This window comes from Hipposideros armiger, unplaced genomic scaffold, assembly GCF_001890085.2.
Source record: "Hipposideros armiger isolate ML-2016 unplaced genomic scaffold, ASM189008v1 scaffold_548, whole genome shotgun sequence".
Classification (NCBI taxonomy): domain Eukaryota; kingdom Metazoa; phylum Chordata; class Mammalia; order Chiroptera; family Hipposideridae; genus Hipposideros; species Hipposideros armiger.
In genome coordinates, this window is record NW_017731898.1 from 681,191 (window position 1) to 701,032 (window position 19,842).

At 49.5% G+C, this 19,842-nt stretch overlaps 1 protein-coding gene across 6 annotated transcripts; it reads right to left on the bottom strand.

Annotated features, from left to right (window-relative positions):
- Window positions 1-1,216: 1,216 nt before the first annotated feature.
- SMARCC2 (SWI/SNF related BAF chromatin remodeling complex subunit C2) lies at window positions 1,217-19,842 on the bottom strand. 6 transcript variants are annotated; one of them, XM_019669108.1, is made up of 30 exons: window positions 19,670-19,842; window positions 17,036-17,155; window positions 16,371-16,456; window positions 15,845-15,926; window positions 15,653-15,745; window positions 14,963-15,032; window positions 14,659-14,728; window positions 13,820-13,895; window positions 13,523-13,654; window positions 13,303-13,418; window positions 12,809-12,933; window positions 11,728-11,787; window positions 11,534-11,571; window positions 11,130-11,260; window positions 10,780-10,851; window positions 8,726-8,839; window positions 8,090-8,243; window positions 7,316-7,408; window positions 6,964-7,083; window positions 6,808-6,870; window positions 6,241-6,499; window positions 5,852-6,013; window positions 5,515-5,579; window positions 5,158-5,293; window positions 4,911-5,077; window positions 4,380-4,514; window positions 2,972-3,353; window positions 2,576-2,659; window positions 2,231-2,296; window positions 1,217-1,668 (listed from the first exon to the last, which is right to left on the bottom strand). In XM_019669108.1, exons 1-30 carry the CDS (start codon window positions 19,778-19,780, stop codon window positions 1,592-1,594), a joined length of 3,459 nt encoding a protein of 1,152 aa, XP_019524653.1. In that variant the 5' UTR covers window positions 19,781-19,842; the 3' UTR covers window positions 1,217-1,591. The 6 variants fall into 6 exon arrangements, with proteins under 6 accessions (XP_019524653.1, XP_019524654.1, XP_019524650.1 ...); XM_019669109.1 differs by having other exon boundaries at window positions 6,964-7,080; window positions 19,670-19,836; XM_019669105.1 differs by having other exon boundaries at window positions 2,231-2,659.

Genomic DNA, 19,842 nt, shown 5'->3' on the forward strand with positions numbered 1-19,842 from the left:
CCTTCCAAGTCTTAAACATCTATTTCTAGGGCAGGTGAGAGCCTCTGCCCAGCTCCTACCCCAGTGCACAGTCCTGACAGCTGTGCTGCCTTTAGCCAGCTGTGGAGAGGACGGTGTGGTGTGCGCAGGCCTGTGGCTTGCAGAGTGCCTCTCCAGCCCAAGTGAATGCCCCTGGGAAGGAATCCAGGAATGCTGCCCCCAGCCCGATCCCCCTACCTGCCAGCAACAGGTCAGAACACAGAAGGCATCCACAAGATAAAACTGAAAGCAAATTAATTTATAAAAAAAAAAAAGAAAGAGAAAATTTACAGAAAACTTTTGAACAGAAGAAAGGTGCCAAGACGCAGAGGAAGAGAAACATGGGGACATGAGGAACAAAGGGGCTGGTGGGAGGGACCAGGAATTGGTAGAGCCTGGACTCACATCTGCCTGTATAAACTGGTACCAGAGGTACTGGAACTGGGGAGCAGAGCTGAGCTGCCAGCCCTAGGTTGGGCACTCCCACCTCCCCCGCCTCCAAATCCCAGGGAATCCCTAGCTACCAGTCAAGGTTGTGATGGTAGTGGTGGGAAAGGGAAGAGAAAGGGGGTGATCCACCGAGTCATAAGAAGGAGGTGCTTAAGTGCTTTTTGAACATTTCAGGTTTTTAAAACTTCCCATCCTCTTCTAGCTGCCCTCTCCATGTCTTCTAGGAGCCCACTGACAGCCCAGGAAGGAAAAAGAAGAGCCCCAAATGCTCTGCCCTTCATTACCTCCCACAGAAATCCCAAAAATGTTTCCCCACCAAATACACATACGCTGACATCAACTACGCCGGTGACTTAAAAACACAAACCCGACAATCAGAGAGAGGGGTCATTGGCTGAGCTGAGGTGTCCTAAAACGGCAATACTGAGGAAGCAGAAGGAGAGATCAGCAGGGAGAAGCTGGGCGTGGGGCGGCTGAGGGGCTTCTGAGTTGACTCACTAACAAGGGGCTGGAGGAGCCAGGTTCTGCACCCTATTCTATCCCCAGAGCTCTTCCAAGAACCTTAATTCCCTTTTCTTAAAACTGTCACCTCCCTCCTCCCAAAACTGTAAAAGTTGGATTTTTTTAGTGGGTGGAGGGAGCTCCAAAGTGGCTTAAAAAAAAAAAAAAATCCAGCGGTTCAATTCCTGGCCCGAGCTGAGCAGCCGCTGAGCTACCAACAGATGGCAGGATGGCTCAGCTTAAAAAAAAAAAAAAATCTCACTTCCTTTAAAAGGGCTTCATTCTTTTTCATCCATAAAAAATGCAGTAGTTGGGAGGGGGGTGTACCCTTAGAAGTGGTTAATTAGAACCTTGTATCAACACCTTCCCCCAGCCTTTCCTTTGAGGGCAGCATCCCCATCCTATCCTCTCCCAGACATCAGCACTTTTAAACAGAAGTCCTTGAATAATCCATATAAAAATGCATGCCCCTGAAGGGCTTGGTGGGGGCTTTGGAGGGGCGGGAGGAGCTTTCCTTACGTAGTGATGAACTCCAGGCTGGGGAAGGGTCCCAGTGGTGGGGGGAGGGCTGTTCCTGGAACCTTGATCTCCAGGGGTGAGGGAGAGATGTCTGGCTGGCTCCTCACTGTGGAGGCGGCACAGGGGTGACTGTGCCTGGGCTTGGGGCTGTGGGGTCTGGAGGCAGGGGGGTGCCTGGGTCTGTGGAGAAAAGGAAGATGAATCAGCTAGGGTGAGCAGGAAAGAGGGCTTCAGACCCAGGCCACCATGGACAAACAGAAATGGGCATGGCATGCAATGGGGTGGATAGATGAAGGAGGTACCCACACTGTACAACTTCCTTTCCCCGATAACCTTACCCACCTCACACTGGGAAAACTGATAGACACGGAATTATCCTCCCGCCCCCAAGGGAACTCTAAATGGGGCATTTGAGTGTGATGGGGGCAAGCAAAGGGAATGGATGCCAATCATCATGCAAATAGGTAGCTGCTTTTCAAGTTTACAACTGAGATGCTCTGTGCCACAGGACTCCTCCATGACCCACCAGTGGAAAGGCCCCAACGTCATCCCAAAGGTGGCAGCTGCCAGGCTGGGGAATGGTGGAGGACAGCCAGAGAGGCCCGTCCTCCTATATTCTAATTTTGCCAGTGCTCCAAAAGGATCATGGGAGCTCTAGAACCTGAGCCCTTCCCCACCTGCCCTCCATCCCTCCATATGGACCCCTTTCCCTCACCCTTCTCCCCTCCAGGACCCTTCTCACCTGGCAGTGGGCTGGCACTGGGCAGGAGGTTGCCCTGAACAGCTGCCACAATGGCAGGGCTCTGGGCTGCGGCGGATCCGAGCCCCGGCCCGAGAGGCAAGGAAGATGGCATGGTGGTGGTCGCCGGCAGGTTAGGATGTAGAGGGTTCGCCATGGACACAGGCAGGTTAGGTGGGGGGAGAGTGCCCGGGGCGAACGGGAGATGGTGATGATGCCCATGCAGGTTAGGAGGAGGGGGAAGGTTAATACTGATGGAGTCGGCTAGACTACCAAATGGGATGATGGATGGAGCAGGAGGAGGAGGAGGAGGCGGCATGCCGAAAGGCAAACCCAAAGGAGCATTACCCGCCACGCCTGGGTGCCCGCTGCCCGGCACTGCCCCTGGCATCATTGAGGGAGGAGTTTGTTGGTTGGGGAACGGTGAGGGGCCTGGGAACGAAGAGGAAAGATGAAGGTTAGAGGCAAAAAATCTCACTCCAACTCACTTTCACAGCGAGGGTAATCTAGTGACTCCTGGGAACCACCTTGCCTTTTCCTGACACTAGAATTAGTGGAACAAATTCCAAAGGTCTGGATTTGAGGAGGGAAGCCTGCTGGCTTAGGGATATAACAGAGGTGGGCCCATCTGTAGAAACTGAGGCCGATCCTCGTCTCTAGGCCTATCGCGTACCCCATTCACGGGGGGCGGAACATGCACCTGGATCCCACTAGGCAGCAAGAGTTCCAGGACCCATCACTTACCATGGGGTCCAGGGGGTGGTACCCCTGGTGGGACTGCCCCAGGCTGGGGGGCTCCGGCTGGTTGCTGCTGCTGTGGCCCTGCAGTTGAGCCTGCCTGTCCAATCTGTTCAGAGGGGCCCAAGCTTCCAGGAGGGGCCCCACTGCCAGCAGGAGCAGGGGCCACAGAGGCTGGAGCCATAGCCAAGCTGTGGACCGTGGGTGGCCCAGCTGCGCCTGTAGGTGGGATAGGCTGGGAGCCTGGGGGCAGGGCTGGCGGTGGCTGCTGCTGCTGCTGGTGCATTTGTTGGAAGTGCTGCTGCCGGGCCCTCATCTCCGCATACTTCAGCTGCTCCATGTGGAAGGCTTGTCTGTCGGCCAGGAGCTGCTGCCTCTGATACTCCAGCTGCCAGTGCCAATTGAATACTGTTACCCGTGTTTAGAAGACCCAAAAGGCAAACGCCTTCCCCTGCTTTGTCTTCTGACAAACCCAGCCTCTCATTCTGGTGGTTCCCCATATGAAAGGCAAATCACGTGCTCGGGCATCTTCTGTTCTCCCTGCCCTCCCCTCATCTTCTGGCTGCCCGCATGGCTTCTCTCATTGCAATGGAGTTAAATCTGGGGGTAGCTCCTGCTCGTTTCAGCTCCAAAGCTTTGAACTTGTCATTAATTTAATTTGAAAAACCTTTCCAGTCCTCTTGTCATGTTCTTTTCTTCCTTAAAAATCGGCTAAAACCTCACCATTCTTAGGAAGCGAACCCAGATCAACTCACTGGCCTCTGAGCTTTTGGCCTCTGAGCTTTTGGCCTTTATTCTGTTATCTTCTCAGGACTTATATACTTGACTTGAAATCTCTTGATTTGAATTTGTCAGATATTTTAAGCATTAACTGTTTTTAATGTCTCCATTTTGTATATTTGCTGTCTCCAAATAGAATATAAATTCTGTGAGGGAAAGGTCCCCGTCTTCTATTTGTTTTTACACCTTCTCCAAGTGGTCCACACCTTGTTCATCCCATCCTCTTTCCAACTTCACCTCCTGGATCCAAAGCCTCTACCCTCTCATCATCCCTTAAACCCGTTCAATCACTCAACAAATATTTATTGACAGTCTACTGTGAGCCAACACTGTTCAAGGACCTGGAGATGCACCAATCAAAAACTGACTAGGATCTCTGCCCCCTGGAGGAGCTGACATTCTGTGAGACCTTAGTCTCCACACTTCACCTGTGGGCCGCTTGTCTTTAACTGCCTGGGGCCAGCTCCTCCCGCCCTGGCCTAGGCTGCTCCACTCTGCGGTGAAGCCCTGTCCGTCTCAGGCACTCTGCTCTGCTGCTCCCCACTTCCCTGCTGCCCCATCCTCAACTGAGGCACAGCTCAGCGTCAAGGTGGGGTCCCTGGACTCCGCTGACCCCCTGAGGGATGTTACTCACTGCTTCTCGCTCCCGGTCCATGATCGTCTCCAGCTCCTCAAAGTGCCGGAGTTTGATCTCCAACTTTTTCATCTGGGTCTCCACCAGCAGGGCCACCAGAGATTTTATCTTCCTCTCCTCAACAGCAGCCAAGTGCTAGGGAAGGAAGGATGGGATGGAGTGTCAGCAGAAGGACCCAGCTGAAGACATTCTGGGGCAGACAAAGGTAGGGTGGAGGCTGGCAGGTTTTAAGAAAGAACTTGCTGTGGTCACAACCCAGACAGTAGCACAGGCTTGATATTTTTAAAAGAACGTGAAGAAAAAGAAAGCATGGCAAAGAATAAGACAAGATCAAATACTCAGAGGGTGAAAAATAGGCCCAATGGTAAAAACTTAGAGCAGTGATGACCAACTCTCCCTCTCAGGATCAAAAGAAAAAAGAAATAGCCAGCATTATTTAAGGGATGAGCAAGGAGGGATTTCTTCCAGGTGAAGTGAGATCAGAGAAGGCGGCAGCTCCTTCCTGGGGTCTTCTGGGTCTCTGGCCCTCACCTTGGCTTTCACGGCGGCGGCGGCCAGGGCGGCGGCAGCAGCAGTGGAGAGATTACCCTCACCGATGTCCCGCTCCACCTTGGTCTTCCTTTCCCCGTCCGACTCCACCACTTCCTTCAGTGCTTCCTCCTGCCCCTCCTTTGGCTCCTTCTCTTTCTCAGGGTCAACTGGGCCAGGAAACAGGGTTGTTAGTCCTACAGCCTCCCTTTTCTCCCCTGGACTTCAACCATCCTGCTGGGAGGCTCACCTATGGGGTCCCCATCGCTCTTCTCTGACTCCTTCTCGCTGTCACCTTCTTTCCCTTTCTCTTCATCCTTTTTGGGAGCCTCGCTGGTCTTCTCCTTTGCTTCTTCCTCTACAGCCCCACCTCCTTCTCGGGGTTCCTGGAGTCCCAGAGAAAGACAAGTACAGGGTTATCAGAGTGGGTGGTTTCTCATACAAAGGGCCCAGACTAGGAACTGAATTCACACCTCTTACTTGGGAGGTGATCTGGCTCCAGAAGCTCCACCCAAGCTCAGGCCTCATCTGCCTGAGCTGGACTAAGCCAGCTCCCCATGACCACACCTGCCCTCCGCCCTCCCAGCCCAGGTTAATCCCGCTCTACCTTGGGCTCCTTCTTCTCCTCTGTGGCCTGGCCCTCTGCTCGAGCCTCGTCAGTCCCACTCTCCTCTGGGCCCGTGGGAAGAGGAAATGGGAAATGGCTGATGCAGAGTCTGTCTCTACAATACTGCTCCCACAGCCCCCTCTCCTAGCCGAAATCTTAGTGAAAGGACCAACAGGGAGCCATAGTCCCTAAGGTAAAGTCCTAGGGAAAACCCCCCCACCAATCTCCCATTCATCTTGTGCTCTGAGGCCAACTCAAGGCAGCAATGGCACAGGAATGCCACGTGTCTCTGGCTCTTGGTGGAAGGGGAGAAATCTAGGCACTTGCCAGGCCTTACCAATCCGCTCAGGCTCATCAGAGGTGGTTCCAGCAATGCCACTGCTTTCCAGACCGAAGGCTGGGTCTGCCTTGCCTGTCACTTTGGCTGCTTCTTCCACTTTCCGAACATGGGCCTCCACCAAGGCTGTGGGTACTTCTTCCTTCATTTTGGAGAACTCTTCTGCAAGATCCAGAGAGGATGAGGCTGGGAGTGGGGGCAGGTAGGCAGTTCTGGCTACCCCAGTGAAAGCCCATCTCTTCATCTAGACCAGCGCGGAGCTAGACAGGTGCCTGAGCTGATGCCAGAAGACAAGGTCAGTAGGGCAGCCAAACTTGAGGGGGTTTCAAGGTCTGAGTAAACTAGCCCTTCAAATGCAAAATAAGAAGGCCAGGACCCCTCCACATTACCTAAGGCTGACTTTGCAGCAGCAGAGGCGACTCGAGGATCGACAACAGAAGCCAGGAAGGCAACGGTGCTCATAACAGGGTTGCCTGATTGACTGAAGGGGATAGGCTGGTAGGCCAGGGGGCCCAGAGAGGCCTCTGAGTCCTCCAGGTATGGGTCTTCAATGGGAAGACGAAGGAAATGCAAGATGCACTCGTCCTGCGTGCGGCTTCCCACGTGCTCTGATACTTTGTTCCAGTCATCTTTGTACATTTCCAGTGCCTGGTGGTGGTGGTGGAGACACAACTTTGCTTATTTAGCCATTTTCCTTGAAGGTCAACTCCCCCCATTCTATTAAGGGTAGCTGGCTTCAAAGCTCTCTGTGTTGTGGTATTTGTGCATTCTGCTGGGTCCAAAGGGAACTTCCAAGTAGCACTAAGAAAGGGTAAGGAGTTAAGGAAATGGCCCAAATCCATGGCCTGAGCTTTTCCCTGGTGCAGGTGCGACAGGCACTCTCCCCACTGACAAGTGCGTCTGGCACCCTGGCCACTTCTGTTTTCATAGAACTGTTCTTTCCTTGCCCCAGTTACCTCCAGGAGTAGCAGGGTCTCCTGTTCTGTCCACTCTCGAGTGGCACTGGCCGCAGCTTTGCTCTGCAGGGGAAACACAGGCGAGTCAGAGAGAGGAGCCTGTGGCCTCTGAGGAGCGAAGGCACTCTAGCCCTGAGTCAGCCCATGCCTCCATACCTTGGAGGGGACGTTCTTCTTTGTGTACATGTCTGTGCGCAGCCCAAAGTTCTGCATGTCTGTCGGTTTCTCTTTGCTTTTGTCAGGGAAGTTGAGCATTTGTTGGGAAGCAGAGGTCTGCTATTTGTGGAGGGAAAGAAAGAGGTGAGTACAAGTGGCCACCAGGAGCCAGGGGCAGACAGAGAGAGAAAACAGACAGAAGGAGCTTCCTTCCCAAAGCCAGGGACACGCCTGGGCGCGACTTCCTCCCTCACTGCTGTAGCTCCTCTGCTCTCATGCCTCTTCTTCCCGGGCAGGGGCCCCCCAATAAAGGGGCAAATAAGAAGCCCAGCGGGGTCTACACCCCACCTACCAGCTCTGGCTTGCCCTTAGCGGTCTCTGGCACCAGGTCCTCCAGCTCTTTGCCCTTTCGCCCAGCCTTGGTATCAGCATCAACCTGGCGGCCCTGGGGGACAGAGCTTGGTGTCATGGAGGCTGGGCAGGAAATGACCAGGCCAAGTCCCTAGAGGCCTTAAGACCAAATGCTGGGTGGCCCACAAGCTCTGGGGGCACTCATGCCACTGTTCCATATTCCCTTAATGATTAATTAGATCTGTAGTTGGCATGATATCCATTTGTATTCACATATATCATTTACAGGCTCTCTTAGGAGCTGGACACTTAAATTCTAATCCTAGATTTAGTACTCAGTGACCTTGGGCAAGCCACATAACCTTTCTCCTCTTAATTTCTGTAATGTATGAAATGGAAGTGGAAAAATGGAGGTGATAATAATTATGAGGCAAAAATGAAAAAACGTTGGAAATATGACAAGGTTAAAAATTTTCATGCAACTTAATTTTAAGCCATTTTTCTCTATCTGTTCCATCCCCTACATTAGTCTGTCTGCTCCTTGAGGACAAGGAGCATCTCTTCTTCCTCAGCAAGTTCTCGAAGTCTCAGGGACAGAAGCTAAGAGAGGGTGCTAAACACCCGGGACTGATTTCTGTTGCTCTTTGCATCCCATGGAAAAGGAAAAAGCCTCAAAACACTCCTGAACCATAACCCTAAAAAACCAGAAAAAGAAAAGTCCAAAGAAGCCCAATTTTACCCAACCCCACCCTGTCCCCACAGCCCCTCACCCTACCTGTGGGGTCTTGGGCTGCAGAGGGACCAGCCCTGAGGGCGTGTCTGCCAAGACGTGGAAGTGAGAGGTGGGTGGAGGCCCCATTGGGGTTGGTCGACTCTCAGCATCCACCTGGTAGTTAATAAGACCCCACTGTTCTAGGAAGGCGTGGACTCTGTGAGGACAGAGGCAGAGACAGGGTCACATGACAACCAGAAAGGTGCGCAAGGAGGAGGGTGGGGGCAGAGGTAGAGGCCTAAAGCTACTTCTCCCAAACCCTCTTCTCTCTGCTCATTCAGCTACTCGGGAAATCTCGTCTCCTCCCATCTCGTACATACCAGCGACACTCATCTACATCCCCAGCTGGGACCTCTCCATATCCACCCACCTATGAAATCTCTCTTCTTGGACACCCAGTAAAATCGAACCAGTATCCTTCAAGTACAGACGTGCTTTCTTCCTTCTTCCACACTTCAGTAAGTGCCACTGCCATTCCCTCACGTCTCTCATACCCTGAACCTGAACTTCACCTTTCTCTAGAGGTGTTTTTCCCCTGCTCATTCCCCTATGTTCCTTGCTGGCATCTCTACTTCTGCCAAGAGATATCTGTGGGCAGACATCCCAACACTCCCCCCTCCTCTCAGCTGCAAGACCCACCTCATGATGGCACAGACATCACCCGCCAGGTTCCTGCGACAGGCGGTGGAGGTGAGATACTCTTGGGGGTTCAGTCGATACGTGTCAATCATGAAGTTTCGATATGCCAGGTAGCTGAGAAGAAAGAAAAAAATGAACAATGAGGTAGAAAAATAAGTATCTGTTGAGGGCTGAATGGTAGAGAAAATGACAAAAGAGCTAATGACTCCTGTGCGTCAAAGAAAAGAGTAGACCATTTGACAATAAACAATGTGGGTCTACTATGTACCAGATGCCAGGGGTTCAAACTTTGCTTACCTTTTCCTTGACAGGGTTTTTAGTTAAATGCATTATGTTCTTGGCTATACTTGGGGATGTCTCATCCAACTTTTAAACAAGGAATCAAAAGGTAAAAAAAGGAGCCCTCATTTCCAAATGCAGATGTTAAAGGGAAGTCCATATCCATGTGTCCAACTAGTCAGCATGACATGGTATATAAAGAGTATGTTTTGGGGCCGGCCGAGTGGCTCAGTTGGTTAAGAGCGCGCGCTCTGAGCAACAGTGTCACCAGTTTGATTCCCACATGGGCCAATGAGCTGCGCCTGAGCTGAGCTGCCGATGGGCAGCTGGATGGTGACTGGACTTGGAACTGAGCTAGCTGCACCCTCCACAACTAAGACTAAAGGACAACAATTTGGCTGTTTTCCTTCCCCAATAAAATCTTTAAAAAAAAAGAGTATGTTTTGAAGGTGGAAAGATCTAAGTTCAAATCCCAGTTCTACCATGACGGCCTTGGGCAACTTACTTAAATTTTTTGAATCTCAGTTTCCTGATCTGTAAAATGGAGTGTCTGTTGAGGATTAGAAAGGTCTGTTAAGATCTAGTGCAATGCCAGGCATGTTGTGGGAACTCAAAAAATGGTAGCTTTTGTGTGGTATAGTGTAAAGTTTGAGATCATGAGTCAGACTAACGGATTCAGATCTCGGGTTTACCACTTACTAGCTCTGTGACCTTAAGAAAGTGACTTACTCTCTGTATACCTCAGTTTCCCAATCAGTAAATTGGAGATGACAACAGGACCTACCTCTAAAGCTGATGTGAGATTGAACTAGTCAATGTATGTAGGACACATAGGATAGAACCTGGGAGATAATAAACTCTCAAGACAATTATCATCATTTCACATTTTACATCAAGAGTTCAAAGTATAGAACAGTTCTATTTCCAACCCTGCCTGCAGATCAATCATGCTGAACTCATGTCATCTGGTCACTACTTCCTTTTCCCCTGGAGAAAGCAAGGCTTCTTTCTACACACTGCTTTCCCCAGGAAGAAGAGGAGACAAGCATACCAGGCTACAGGGAAAGAAACATGGTGGGAAGGGAACAGGGCCCCAGAGAGAAGCTAAGGAACAGCTGGGAAACAAGCTCGCTGGGCTCTCAGGGAGCCTTGGCTCAGCACTCAAGTTTCACCACCTCATCATGGCATTGATCCTGGGGCATCCCTAACCAGAGAAGATTGCCAAGTCTCATCCAAAGCCAGGCAGATTTGGCCTGACGCAAAACCCTAAAGGAGATGAAGACTTCTGAGCCCTAAGCCTGCACCTTACCTAACACTTTTCTCCAGAGAGCCCTCTCCATTTCTTAATTCACAGACTTGGATCTTCATTGTTTTTGCTCTCATTTTTCTATCAAAACCTATTCTCAGGGACCAGCCTGGTAACAGTCGCTTACATTTTAGTCAAAGCTATTACTTGTGCTAGGGATATCTGCATTTTGGACAACATGGGTAATTATGAATTGAAAGGCTCTGTATCCTGTTAAAAGAAATGGAGGGACTAGAGCAGGTACTTGTTTTGTACAGAAGAGCATGCTTACTATCACCACTGGGCAAATCCTAGAGAGCATGCCAACGTGGTCACAGTGCTGGGCTGGGATCACATCTTGGTAAACCTCACATGGTGCCCGGCTCATGGAAGGAGCTCAAGAAATGTTTGCTAAACTGGATGTTGCTGAATCAGGAAGAGTAAATGGGGACAGGGAGAGAAAGGGACTCATTAACTGAGATTTCCTTACATTTCTGGAGTCTTGGACTTGTTCTTGCCGTTGAAGAACTCGGGGAGAGCCCTCCGCTCAATGGCATGAACACTGCAAGAGAAGCCAGAGTGGAGTCACAAGGCACTAGTGGAGAGGTGGGAGGCCGAGAGGCAAAGCCTAGAAGGTGGGGAGGGCAAACAGCTGGAGACAGCAGGAAGGAATGAGATGCTTGCGGAGAACTTCCTGCCAGGGCTCCCCTAAAATTGAAGTGTACCTCAGCCCATCTTGCCGAAGAAGAAATAACTTATTTGGAGACAGGAGGAGAAACAACACATTGACCCAAGGAGGCAGGGAGATAAGGACTCAGTGAGAAGTTGGGGTAACAATACCTATTATAGTCAAACCAGGCCGCATAGCTGGGAATGATGATGTGGTGGGTCTGTTCAGTCACGTTATCCTCATGTAGGTCCGGGTTCTTGGTCTGCTCCCCCTTGTTCCCCGTACTGTTCTCATCCTCATCCTACAAATATGGAGGCTGCTGGACACTCAGCATTCCCATTTTGCCCCTAGAAACCCCCTGCTTCTCCCACACCCCAGGAATGTGGGCACTAAGGATGGGTGTGGGAATGAACAGTTATGGGTCCCAGTACTCAAAAAGGGTCAGTTTGAGCTACAGATAGAACTAGTCTAGGGCAGGAAAAGTCTGGGCAGTGCAAAGTTCTAGGAAGAGGGAACTTTATAATCACAAGTCAGAATCACATAGAGAGGGAGGGCCTCTCTAAACTGGCTCCACCTTGCCCGTGGTCTCCATGCTTTCATCCTCCTGTTCATCTGAAAGAGAGAGACAGCAAGATAGAAGGCTGGAGCCTCCTGAGGGGCCGAGAAGAGTCCTACTTTCTGAAAAGCCCCAGCAGGCTGGGGGAAGGTGGCAGCTGACCTCCCCTCCTTCAGGCTCTGAATGCCTTGCCCCGAGGCTCCCCGTCTTACCCAAGTCAGTCATGGTGCCTCCTTTGACTGGGGCTGACTCTGAGTCCTTCTTAGTGTTGACTGCCAGAAGAGAGTCATTTTGTCAGACAGGTTCTGCCTAAATCAAGGCCTCACCTCTCTGCTGTTAACAGTTCTACAGATCTCACTTTCTCCAAAAACTTTCTCCATCTACTCACAAAATGTAGTAACTTCCTGCAGTCACAATCATTTTAGGGCTTGAAACTCACTTGCCACTTTTCCTCCTTTCCCCAACCAAAAATTCATTTAACTTTTTTCCTATAAAGAAGAAATTTGTACCCTATGGACATTAATATATCATCTTATCTTTGATAGGTCCTTATTTTTATCTATGTGTCTATAAGTTCTTCATGGACTGAGACAGTCTGACCAAATCACTCTGTAGAAGAGTGGTTGGATCTTAAATATTTTTGAAAGAGGACACTCCTCAACTAAATTTATATACAAAAGCGCAAGAGAAAACATGGTTAGAAAAGACCTGCTCTGATGGATGAGAGGGTGGGAGCCAGAACTCCTCTCTCTCAGAGGCCCCCTTCACTCCACTCCTGAAATCCACTCCTGGACATCTGGGGCTACTCTACAGATTGCAGACTGTAAACCAGTGCTGGAGAGCAGTGGTCTCCAAAATGGGCTTCTCACATAGGCTGCTCCATAGAATACAGGCAGAGAATATCAGAACTTCTCTGTATACTTGTTTTCTAATTTATCCTTTACATTTTCCCATTTTTAGGTAATGTTTGCATATGTTTTATAATGCTTCTAAAGGAGTGGTATAACAGTTCATGTATATAATTTGTGATCAAATACATTTTACTGACAGGGATGCAAAATCAAAGAGTTTAGAAACAACTGTCAGGTACAAAGCACAGTCCACAACTCGGATATGGATGTGAAGTTAGACTGTACATGGTGATGAAAATAATTTCAATAACCATCTAAACTGAAGAGAAAGATCCTCTAGACCTGGACCTGGGCCTGGGAAATCAGCCTACTCAGGGGGTTTGACAGAATAGGGGCAGGACAGGGAGTGGGGAAGAGCCCAGGGGCTAGGCCTGGCCCATACCTGTTTTAGGCAATGTCACCTCTTCTACATTGGGGACCGGTGAGGGCTCATCCATGTCCTTTGTCAGGTCTTCTTGCTCCTCTTCTCTGTGGCCACGCTTGGACTTGGTGTAAGGTGTCGAGGGACTGCAAAGGAACGAGAGTAAAAGAAAATCCAGTCATCCTTGGACAAGGGTCCCTGGAAGGTGAAGCTCAAGGGAGGGGAAACAAGAGAGAATCCCAAGGGCAGAGCTGAGCAAAAACAGAAACCAATCACCTCAGAGTAATGGGAAGTGGCCAAGGCTTTCGTTTGGAGATGAAGCTCCCTTTGAGTTCACTAATGGCTGGGACTAGAACTAACGACTGCACAGCTAAAGAAGAGCTCCTCGTCCTCCCTCTCAGGACACCAATAGGACAAGGCCAGGTGGTTATGGGAAGGGGTTTATTTGTCCTTCCTTCTTTCCATGTGGTGTGGAGAGAATGGTGAAGGTAGGGGCACTTTAGGGGCTGGCATACCCTTTCTTAGCATTTTTCTTCTTAGCTTCTGGGGTTGGTGAAGGAGAGGGGGAGCACTTCCTCTTCTTATAGTTCCCCCCCTTCTTGTCCCGTCGATCTGAATCTGGGCTGTTCACCTGCAGGTTGGAGAATTGGGACAGATGTCAGCCAATAATCTCCAGTGAGACTTGTTCTGAAACTTATGCTAAGGGCTCTAGGAAGAAAGAAGAGAAAATTTCACCTCGTCTGTCAACGTCTTGGCTGAAATCTTCTTTCGGCGGGAGACAGGGTTTTTGTCATCATTTACTTCATAGTCTTCCTCATTCATCCATTCATTGAAGGTATCTGTGTCCAGGATCCACTTTGCATGAACCTAAAGTACAAAGGCCGACTGTGCTGGAGAGGAGCCTGGAAGCCACAGTTCCGTCTGGGGACCCTTAACAGAAAATCCCAACGGCACAGAAACCTCTGTTTCACCTCCAAAGAGCGTTCTGGCTCTGGCATTCTCCTTGGGGCAGGGAAGACAAGAAACGCTCACCTTCCTAGGTTTCTCAGGAGTTGGAGCATCTTCCACAGATGCTTCAATTTCACTGGCTGGGATCCAGGTGTCGTAACTGCCAAGGGAAATTCAGCAGGAAGTAGAATCAGTGAGATAGATTTGTGGAAAAGGAAAGTGCAAATCTTTTTTACCTTTTCCATTTACAAAAAGTAAATGGTTGTTTTTTGGTATGATTATTTTTCCAGTTAATACTGGGATTCTTTTCACTACAAAGTAATAAAAACAATTACAAAATATTTCAAAAATAAAAAAAGAAAAGGATCATTCTAACACAACTACTTGTTAAAAATAGCTTCAGTATGTATTTTAAAATACACTCAGTATGTATTTTTCCTCAGTAACTTTTTCCTGTACAACTTTGATTTTATAATTTTGATAATACTGGGGTTATTTTACATCCTACTTTTTGCATTTAATATTCATATGCAATACATCCATGTTATTTCTGTAAGTTTAAAGTCAGCATGATAGCCCATTGAAGAGATATACAAATTGGCTGAAACATTTTCCCATCGTTAAGACATTTAGATTGTTTCTAATATTTACTTATCAAAAATTACACTGGGATAAAAAAATGGTACTCAAGATAACCATTTCACACCTTGTTCAGTAAGTCCAAACCTCCCCAAGACAGAGGATTCGCATGATAGGAAGAACAAATTAACACACCTAAAAATAGCCCCAAAAGATAATAAAGTAAAAAATTAAATTAAAAAAAATAATAACCCCCCAAATAACTCCTTTTTGCTTTGCTAAATGTTCTAGGGCGTCTCAGTCTGGCTCTTGTACTTAGACCTGCCCTAGGGACCCGTCCTCACCTGTCAGGATAGTAGCCCCAGTGCAGAAGAACCTGCTTATCCCGCTTCATGACTGGTCGTACCCATTCCTCTGGGGAAAGAAACAGAGCAGGAAGAGATATAAGCTAAAGGGTTATAAAAAAATAACTCTTGTATACGACTCCTGTTGCATGCAGCAGGGGACCTGGAAATAGGAATGGGAGGCGGTAAGAGGATTCAGGATGGAAAAGAGAAGAGGAACCCAGGCACCGCATGGGAACTGAGCAGTCCTCCACCTCCTAACCCAACCCATTCGCTGCAGGGGCCAGGAAAAGCCAGTTCTCACCTTCTTCCAGGTTCCCCGGGACAGGATACACAACGTGGGAGGCATTGTTCTTATCCTCAGTGACCGTGCCCTGGATATCACAAGGAGAAGCACGTAACTACGGTCCTCTCTAAGTTACTCATGGGTATAAATAAACCAAAATAAGATTCAACCACAGATCTGCCTTCCCAATCATATTTTTCTTAGGCTGGTGTCAGAGTTAGTTTGTATTCTCTAAGCACACACCAGCTGAATGGCAGAGGAAAACAGCTGTGATAGCTAATAATGAAGAAAAGTTAAAGAACTAAAGATTGTTATAGATAATCCTTGAATAGATAATCTACACATGGGAAATGTCAGGTTGACTGTTATGTCTCTAGCAATGACCTCTGCTTGTTATTCTAGAGTTCCAAAGAGCAAAGATTTCATTTCTCTGAAATCAGACAATCTCTAGCTCAGTGGAAGTAGATGCTTCCCCCATCCTGCCAGGCCAAGGCAGACTAGGAACAGAGATTCAAACCTACCAAGACTGGGAAACGGGAGAGCAGGCGGATAAAGAGTGGCTCAAGGCTTCAAGCCTAGTTATTTTTCAAAAAGGTAGAGCCACCTCTGCGGTAGAAAACATGGCACCTCAGGACTGCTTATTGAATGGAAAACATCAGAAAAAGAGACATGGAGAATCCAAACGCCTCTCGTGTCTCACCCACTCACCTGGTGTCTCTTGATAATGTCCTTTAATTTCCCTAGCAGTTTGGGTTCAATTTCTGGGCAAAGAAAAATGTTTGGTCGCGACAGGCAATTATTCTGTGGGGAGAAGAAACAGAGGGAATGAGATTATGGGGGAGGGGTGTTTTGGATTCCTACTGAGGGAAGGAAGATGGGTGGGAGGTTCATGACTGTTACCTGCACCAAGGACTTCTCAATGGTCATGAACATTTCTACATTGCGGTCCATGCGTGATGGATTCTGGAAGTCGTAACGCCGCCTTGTGAAGAGGTGATAATCTAGTGAGTGGTATAGCTCAGGTCTGGGAATGAGGGTAGGGTATGTGACTTTTTAACATGGGAAGTTAGGAGGCAATCCTGCTCACGGTAAGTGCCAAATATCACCAGGGTTTACTGATATCAACTCACTTTGTACTCAGTCCAAAAGGACAAAGAAAAGTTTGAGATGCTAACCTAAGAATCCCTTTTCCTCTACAATACACACACTGATACACACACACACACACACACTCACTTTGGACTCTTATTTTGGCTGTGACTCAGCCATTTTTCTGACCTAGCAAGCCAGGCCTATTGACTAAGCAAAGTAAGAGACTCCTAAGAACGTCTACCTATGCTCTCCCACCCCAGAACGACCCCAAGGAATCAAACGGGGAAATTCCCTCTAAACTAAATGTAAGAAGCATAGAGAGAGGGCATCTCACCATCCCTGGTCACTCTTGAATTTGTAGGCAGCTGCAAGTATGTGGCACAGGGAGCCTCCTGCTTTGAAGTCTAGGAAACATTTGATCTACAAAATTGGGACAGGGAAGAATTATATGAGAGTTACATCCTAAATTCTCTTATTACTTAACAGTCCTTTCACAAACCCCGTGCCATTGTATCATGTGGCCTGGAAGAGGGGGAAGAAAGAAACCAAGGTTCACAAAGCCCCACCTTGTGCCAAGCACTTACTGGGTTACCTCACTGACCATTACAGAAACCCGACAAGGTAGGTATACTAAGCCCATCTAAAGATGAAGAAACCAAGACCCAAAAGGTTTAAACGGCTTGCCCAAGATCAAAGAGACACCAACAGGCAGAGCCAGAATTTGAACACAAGCCTGTGCAAATCCAAATCTCATACCCTTTTAACCATAACACAATAGTTTCATGCACTGACCTGATACTCTGAGATAATCTGTTGTACAAAGTATTACTAAGACAAACGGAGTGGTAAATTGGGGACTAGACCAAAGCAGTAATGCCCTGTGACCAAGGACACAGATGCTAAAAAAATTTACCCAAATATAAAAAATTAAGACATTTACAAAAACCCAAAAAACTCCCTCTCCAGTCTGGAGGATTCCCCCTTTGCTTTTGCACTCACCGGCAGCTTAGTTAGCGGTGCGTTGCTCACATGTTTGCCAAAAACTTCTTCCTGAAATTGTAGCAACTGTACAACCAGGCTAGACAGAGACTTGTTGGTGGGTGGTTCAGCTTGTATATACTGGGGAAAGAGGGAAAGAAAAGAAAAATAGACCCCAGATAAACTGTCCACCATTTCTCTTCTTTCTTTCCCAGGAGCTCTGGAAGCATCTGGGGCAGAGAAAATTGTGTCTTCAACCCCACATGTCAAGATTCTATAAAGAAAATGGTAGAAGGGAGGCCCTCTACGCCCCTCACTAGGAAGTTACAGTTCTGCTCCCCCCAGCCCATGCTGCCAGTGTTGGGTGGCGGGGACCAGGGGGGGTCTTAGCTACACCCTGAAATTGGAGTTTCAGGACCCTATTCTCTAGCCAACAGCACTGAGGGTTGTAAAATCCTGAAGGTTCACTGACAGGCAATGGAAGCAATACCTCTCAGGCTCTAAGCAAGGCAATAGTGTATTTTTTTGGGTAACATTGTGGAAGGCCAAGATTCCCCCTATAATGTGGCCTAATAAGAAAGATACATGATGGGGCCGACCGAGTGGCACATTGGTTAAGAGCTGGCTTGGGAGCACCAGCTCTGAGCAGCAGGGTCCAGGTTCGGATCCCACATGAGGGCCAGTGATGCTGTGCCCTCTACAGCTGAGATGGTGAACAACAAACAGCTCAACCTGGAGCTGGGCAGCCATGAGTTGCCGGAGTCGGCGTAGGCTGCAGTAGAGCTGGCCGGCAGCTGGCATGAGCTTTCGTGAGCTGCCATGAGTGACCGTCCGGTGGCCAGTGAGCAACTGCCTTACCCGGGAAAAGTGCAATGATAATACCAACATGGGGCAGTGAAGCGACATCCTCCACAACTAGACTGAAGAACAAAAGGACAGCAACTTGTCTGTTCCCCAATTCCCCAATAAAATCTTAAAAAAAAAAAAGACAAAAGACAAAAAAAAGAAAGATGCATGGCAACGAGGCAGGGCAAACAGACTGAGAGAGTGAGCTTGGGCAAACAGAAAGTGAGCATGTGCATTCCGCTTCTGCTAGGAACAGGGCACAAGTGTCTTCGCAAGCCCTCCTAAATGGGAAGGACCAGCTACTACTCAGCCTGGTGGGAAAGAGCAAGACAACACCTGTCTTTTCTGAGGAAACCTTATCTGAAACAAGTAACTCTGGGCCTTCTCAAACATTTCCATATTATGCTACCTAGCATCCTAGCCTTCTAATTTAAAACTGAGCTAGGAGGCTAACTTTCTCTTTACCTTTTGACCCCTGTGTCCTCAACCCTAATCACAGAGAAGAGTGCTCCTCTCAGTGAGAGGTGTAAAGAGATCCTTGAAGGAAAATGTAAATGACAAAGAGCTCAGAGCTTGAAAGCTGAACCAGGTCTCGGGCTGTCACTCCCCTCAGGGCCAGAGACTAAGACCCTAGGCTGATCTCCCTTCCAAAAGGTCAAAGGTAGAAGCCTGGGAACCAGAGCCTCACACTGGGATGCAGACAAGCCACAGACCCAGCAGCTGTCTGTCAGGAGCCTGACACCCAGAGAGACCTCTGAGAGCAGGGCCAGGCTCATAACTAGGATCAGAGGGGCGTTCTCTTAAACCACTCATCACACTTCTGACAGGCTGCAAAGCTGGGGAGGAAGAACTGGGGAGTTGAAGGAAAGCCAGGCAGAGAATCCCTCTCAGGGTAGTGAGAAGGAAGTGAGGCAGACCATCTCCAGAGAAAAACCATATGTTTAGATATTCCTTTCAACAAGGCCTTATGACAAAGACAACACCAGGAAAAGGTTCAGTAAAAAAAAAGATAGTTAAGGCTTCTTGAACCCTTTGTTCACTACCTTAATATCTCCAGTTATGGTGTTGGGGGCTAGAGATACAAAGAGTGTCCTAGCCTCTGAACCCCAAACCAAGGCAATTCAAGGCCAGGTGGGGGAAGACTTCATTGTGAAACTGAGGAATGGTTTAATAAGAGGTCGCTGCCAAGGAACTCCTATACCCTGGCTCCCAAAGAGGATTTGTTGTAGCTTGGCTGGTGGTGGGGACGAGAGGTAGAGACAGGTGATCTCAGGTTGGGGGCCTTTTTCAGGCTGATGGAGCAGCCAAGGGCCTGCTCTGTGGCTGTTTACCCGCCTGCGTTCATCATCTCTCTCTGAACGTACACAAAGCACCAGGGAGGCCTCAGCCCGGCTGGTACCTGGCTCCGTGGGGGGCTCTGGCGGGCACCGTGGCGGGCACGCTGACTGGGGACGGGGGGAGGGGGATCGACACCAGGTCCACCCCTGACCGTCTCTCCCGGAAAAGCCCGGAAGGCGATAGCTTAGGGAAGGGTGGGCTGCTGGCACGGAGACCCGCTGGGGCAGTGGAGAAAAACAAGGGGCAGAGGGCGCAGCAGTGGGGGCGGGGGCTGGAATCCGAGGCCGGAGGGGGGCCGGTAAGAGGCCGGAGGAGGGGCGCAGACCGGAGGGCGCGCTGGGGGCTGCTCCCGAGGCCGCGGAGGAGGGGCCGCGGGCTGCGGACCGCCAGAAGGTGGGCAGGGTCCCGGGTCGCTGTGGGGCCGCGGTCCCTTTGTCCCGCCCCCGGTCTCCGCGCGGCCTGCCCGCGTACCTTCTTGTAGTTCTTGCCGAGCCAGAGCCGCACGTTGTCGAACTGGGTCACGGTGTCCGCGGCCTCGTAGTACTTCACGTTGGGGCCGCCGTCCTTCTTCCGCACCGCCATCTTCTCGGGCTCGGGCCCCGCCGCCGCCGCCCGCCCCGCTCAGCTCAGCTCCCGCCTCCTCC

What these genes read in the sequence shown, in the direction of transcription:
- SMARCC2 (XM_019669105.1), bottom strand. Translation starts at nt 19,780, where the DNA reads ATGGCGGTGCGGAAGAAGGACGGCGGCCCCAACGTGAAGTACTACGAG. An exon ending in TGCAGCCCAAGACCCCACAG is followed by an intron (nt 7,409 to 8,089) that starts GTAGGGTGAGGG and finishes TCTGTCCCCCAG; the next exon opens with GGCCGCCAGGTTGATGCTGA. An exon ending in CCGCCGCCGTGAAAGCCAAG is followed by an intron (nt 4,515 to 4,910) that starts GTGAGGGCCAGA and finishes TTCCTTCCCTAG; the next exon opens with CACTTGGCTGCTGTTGAGGA.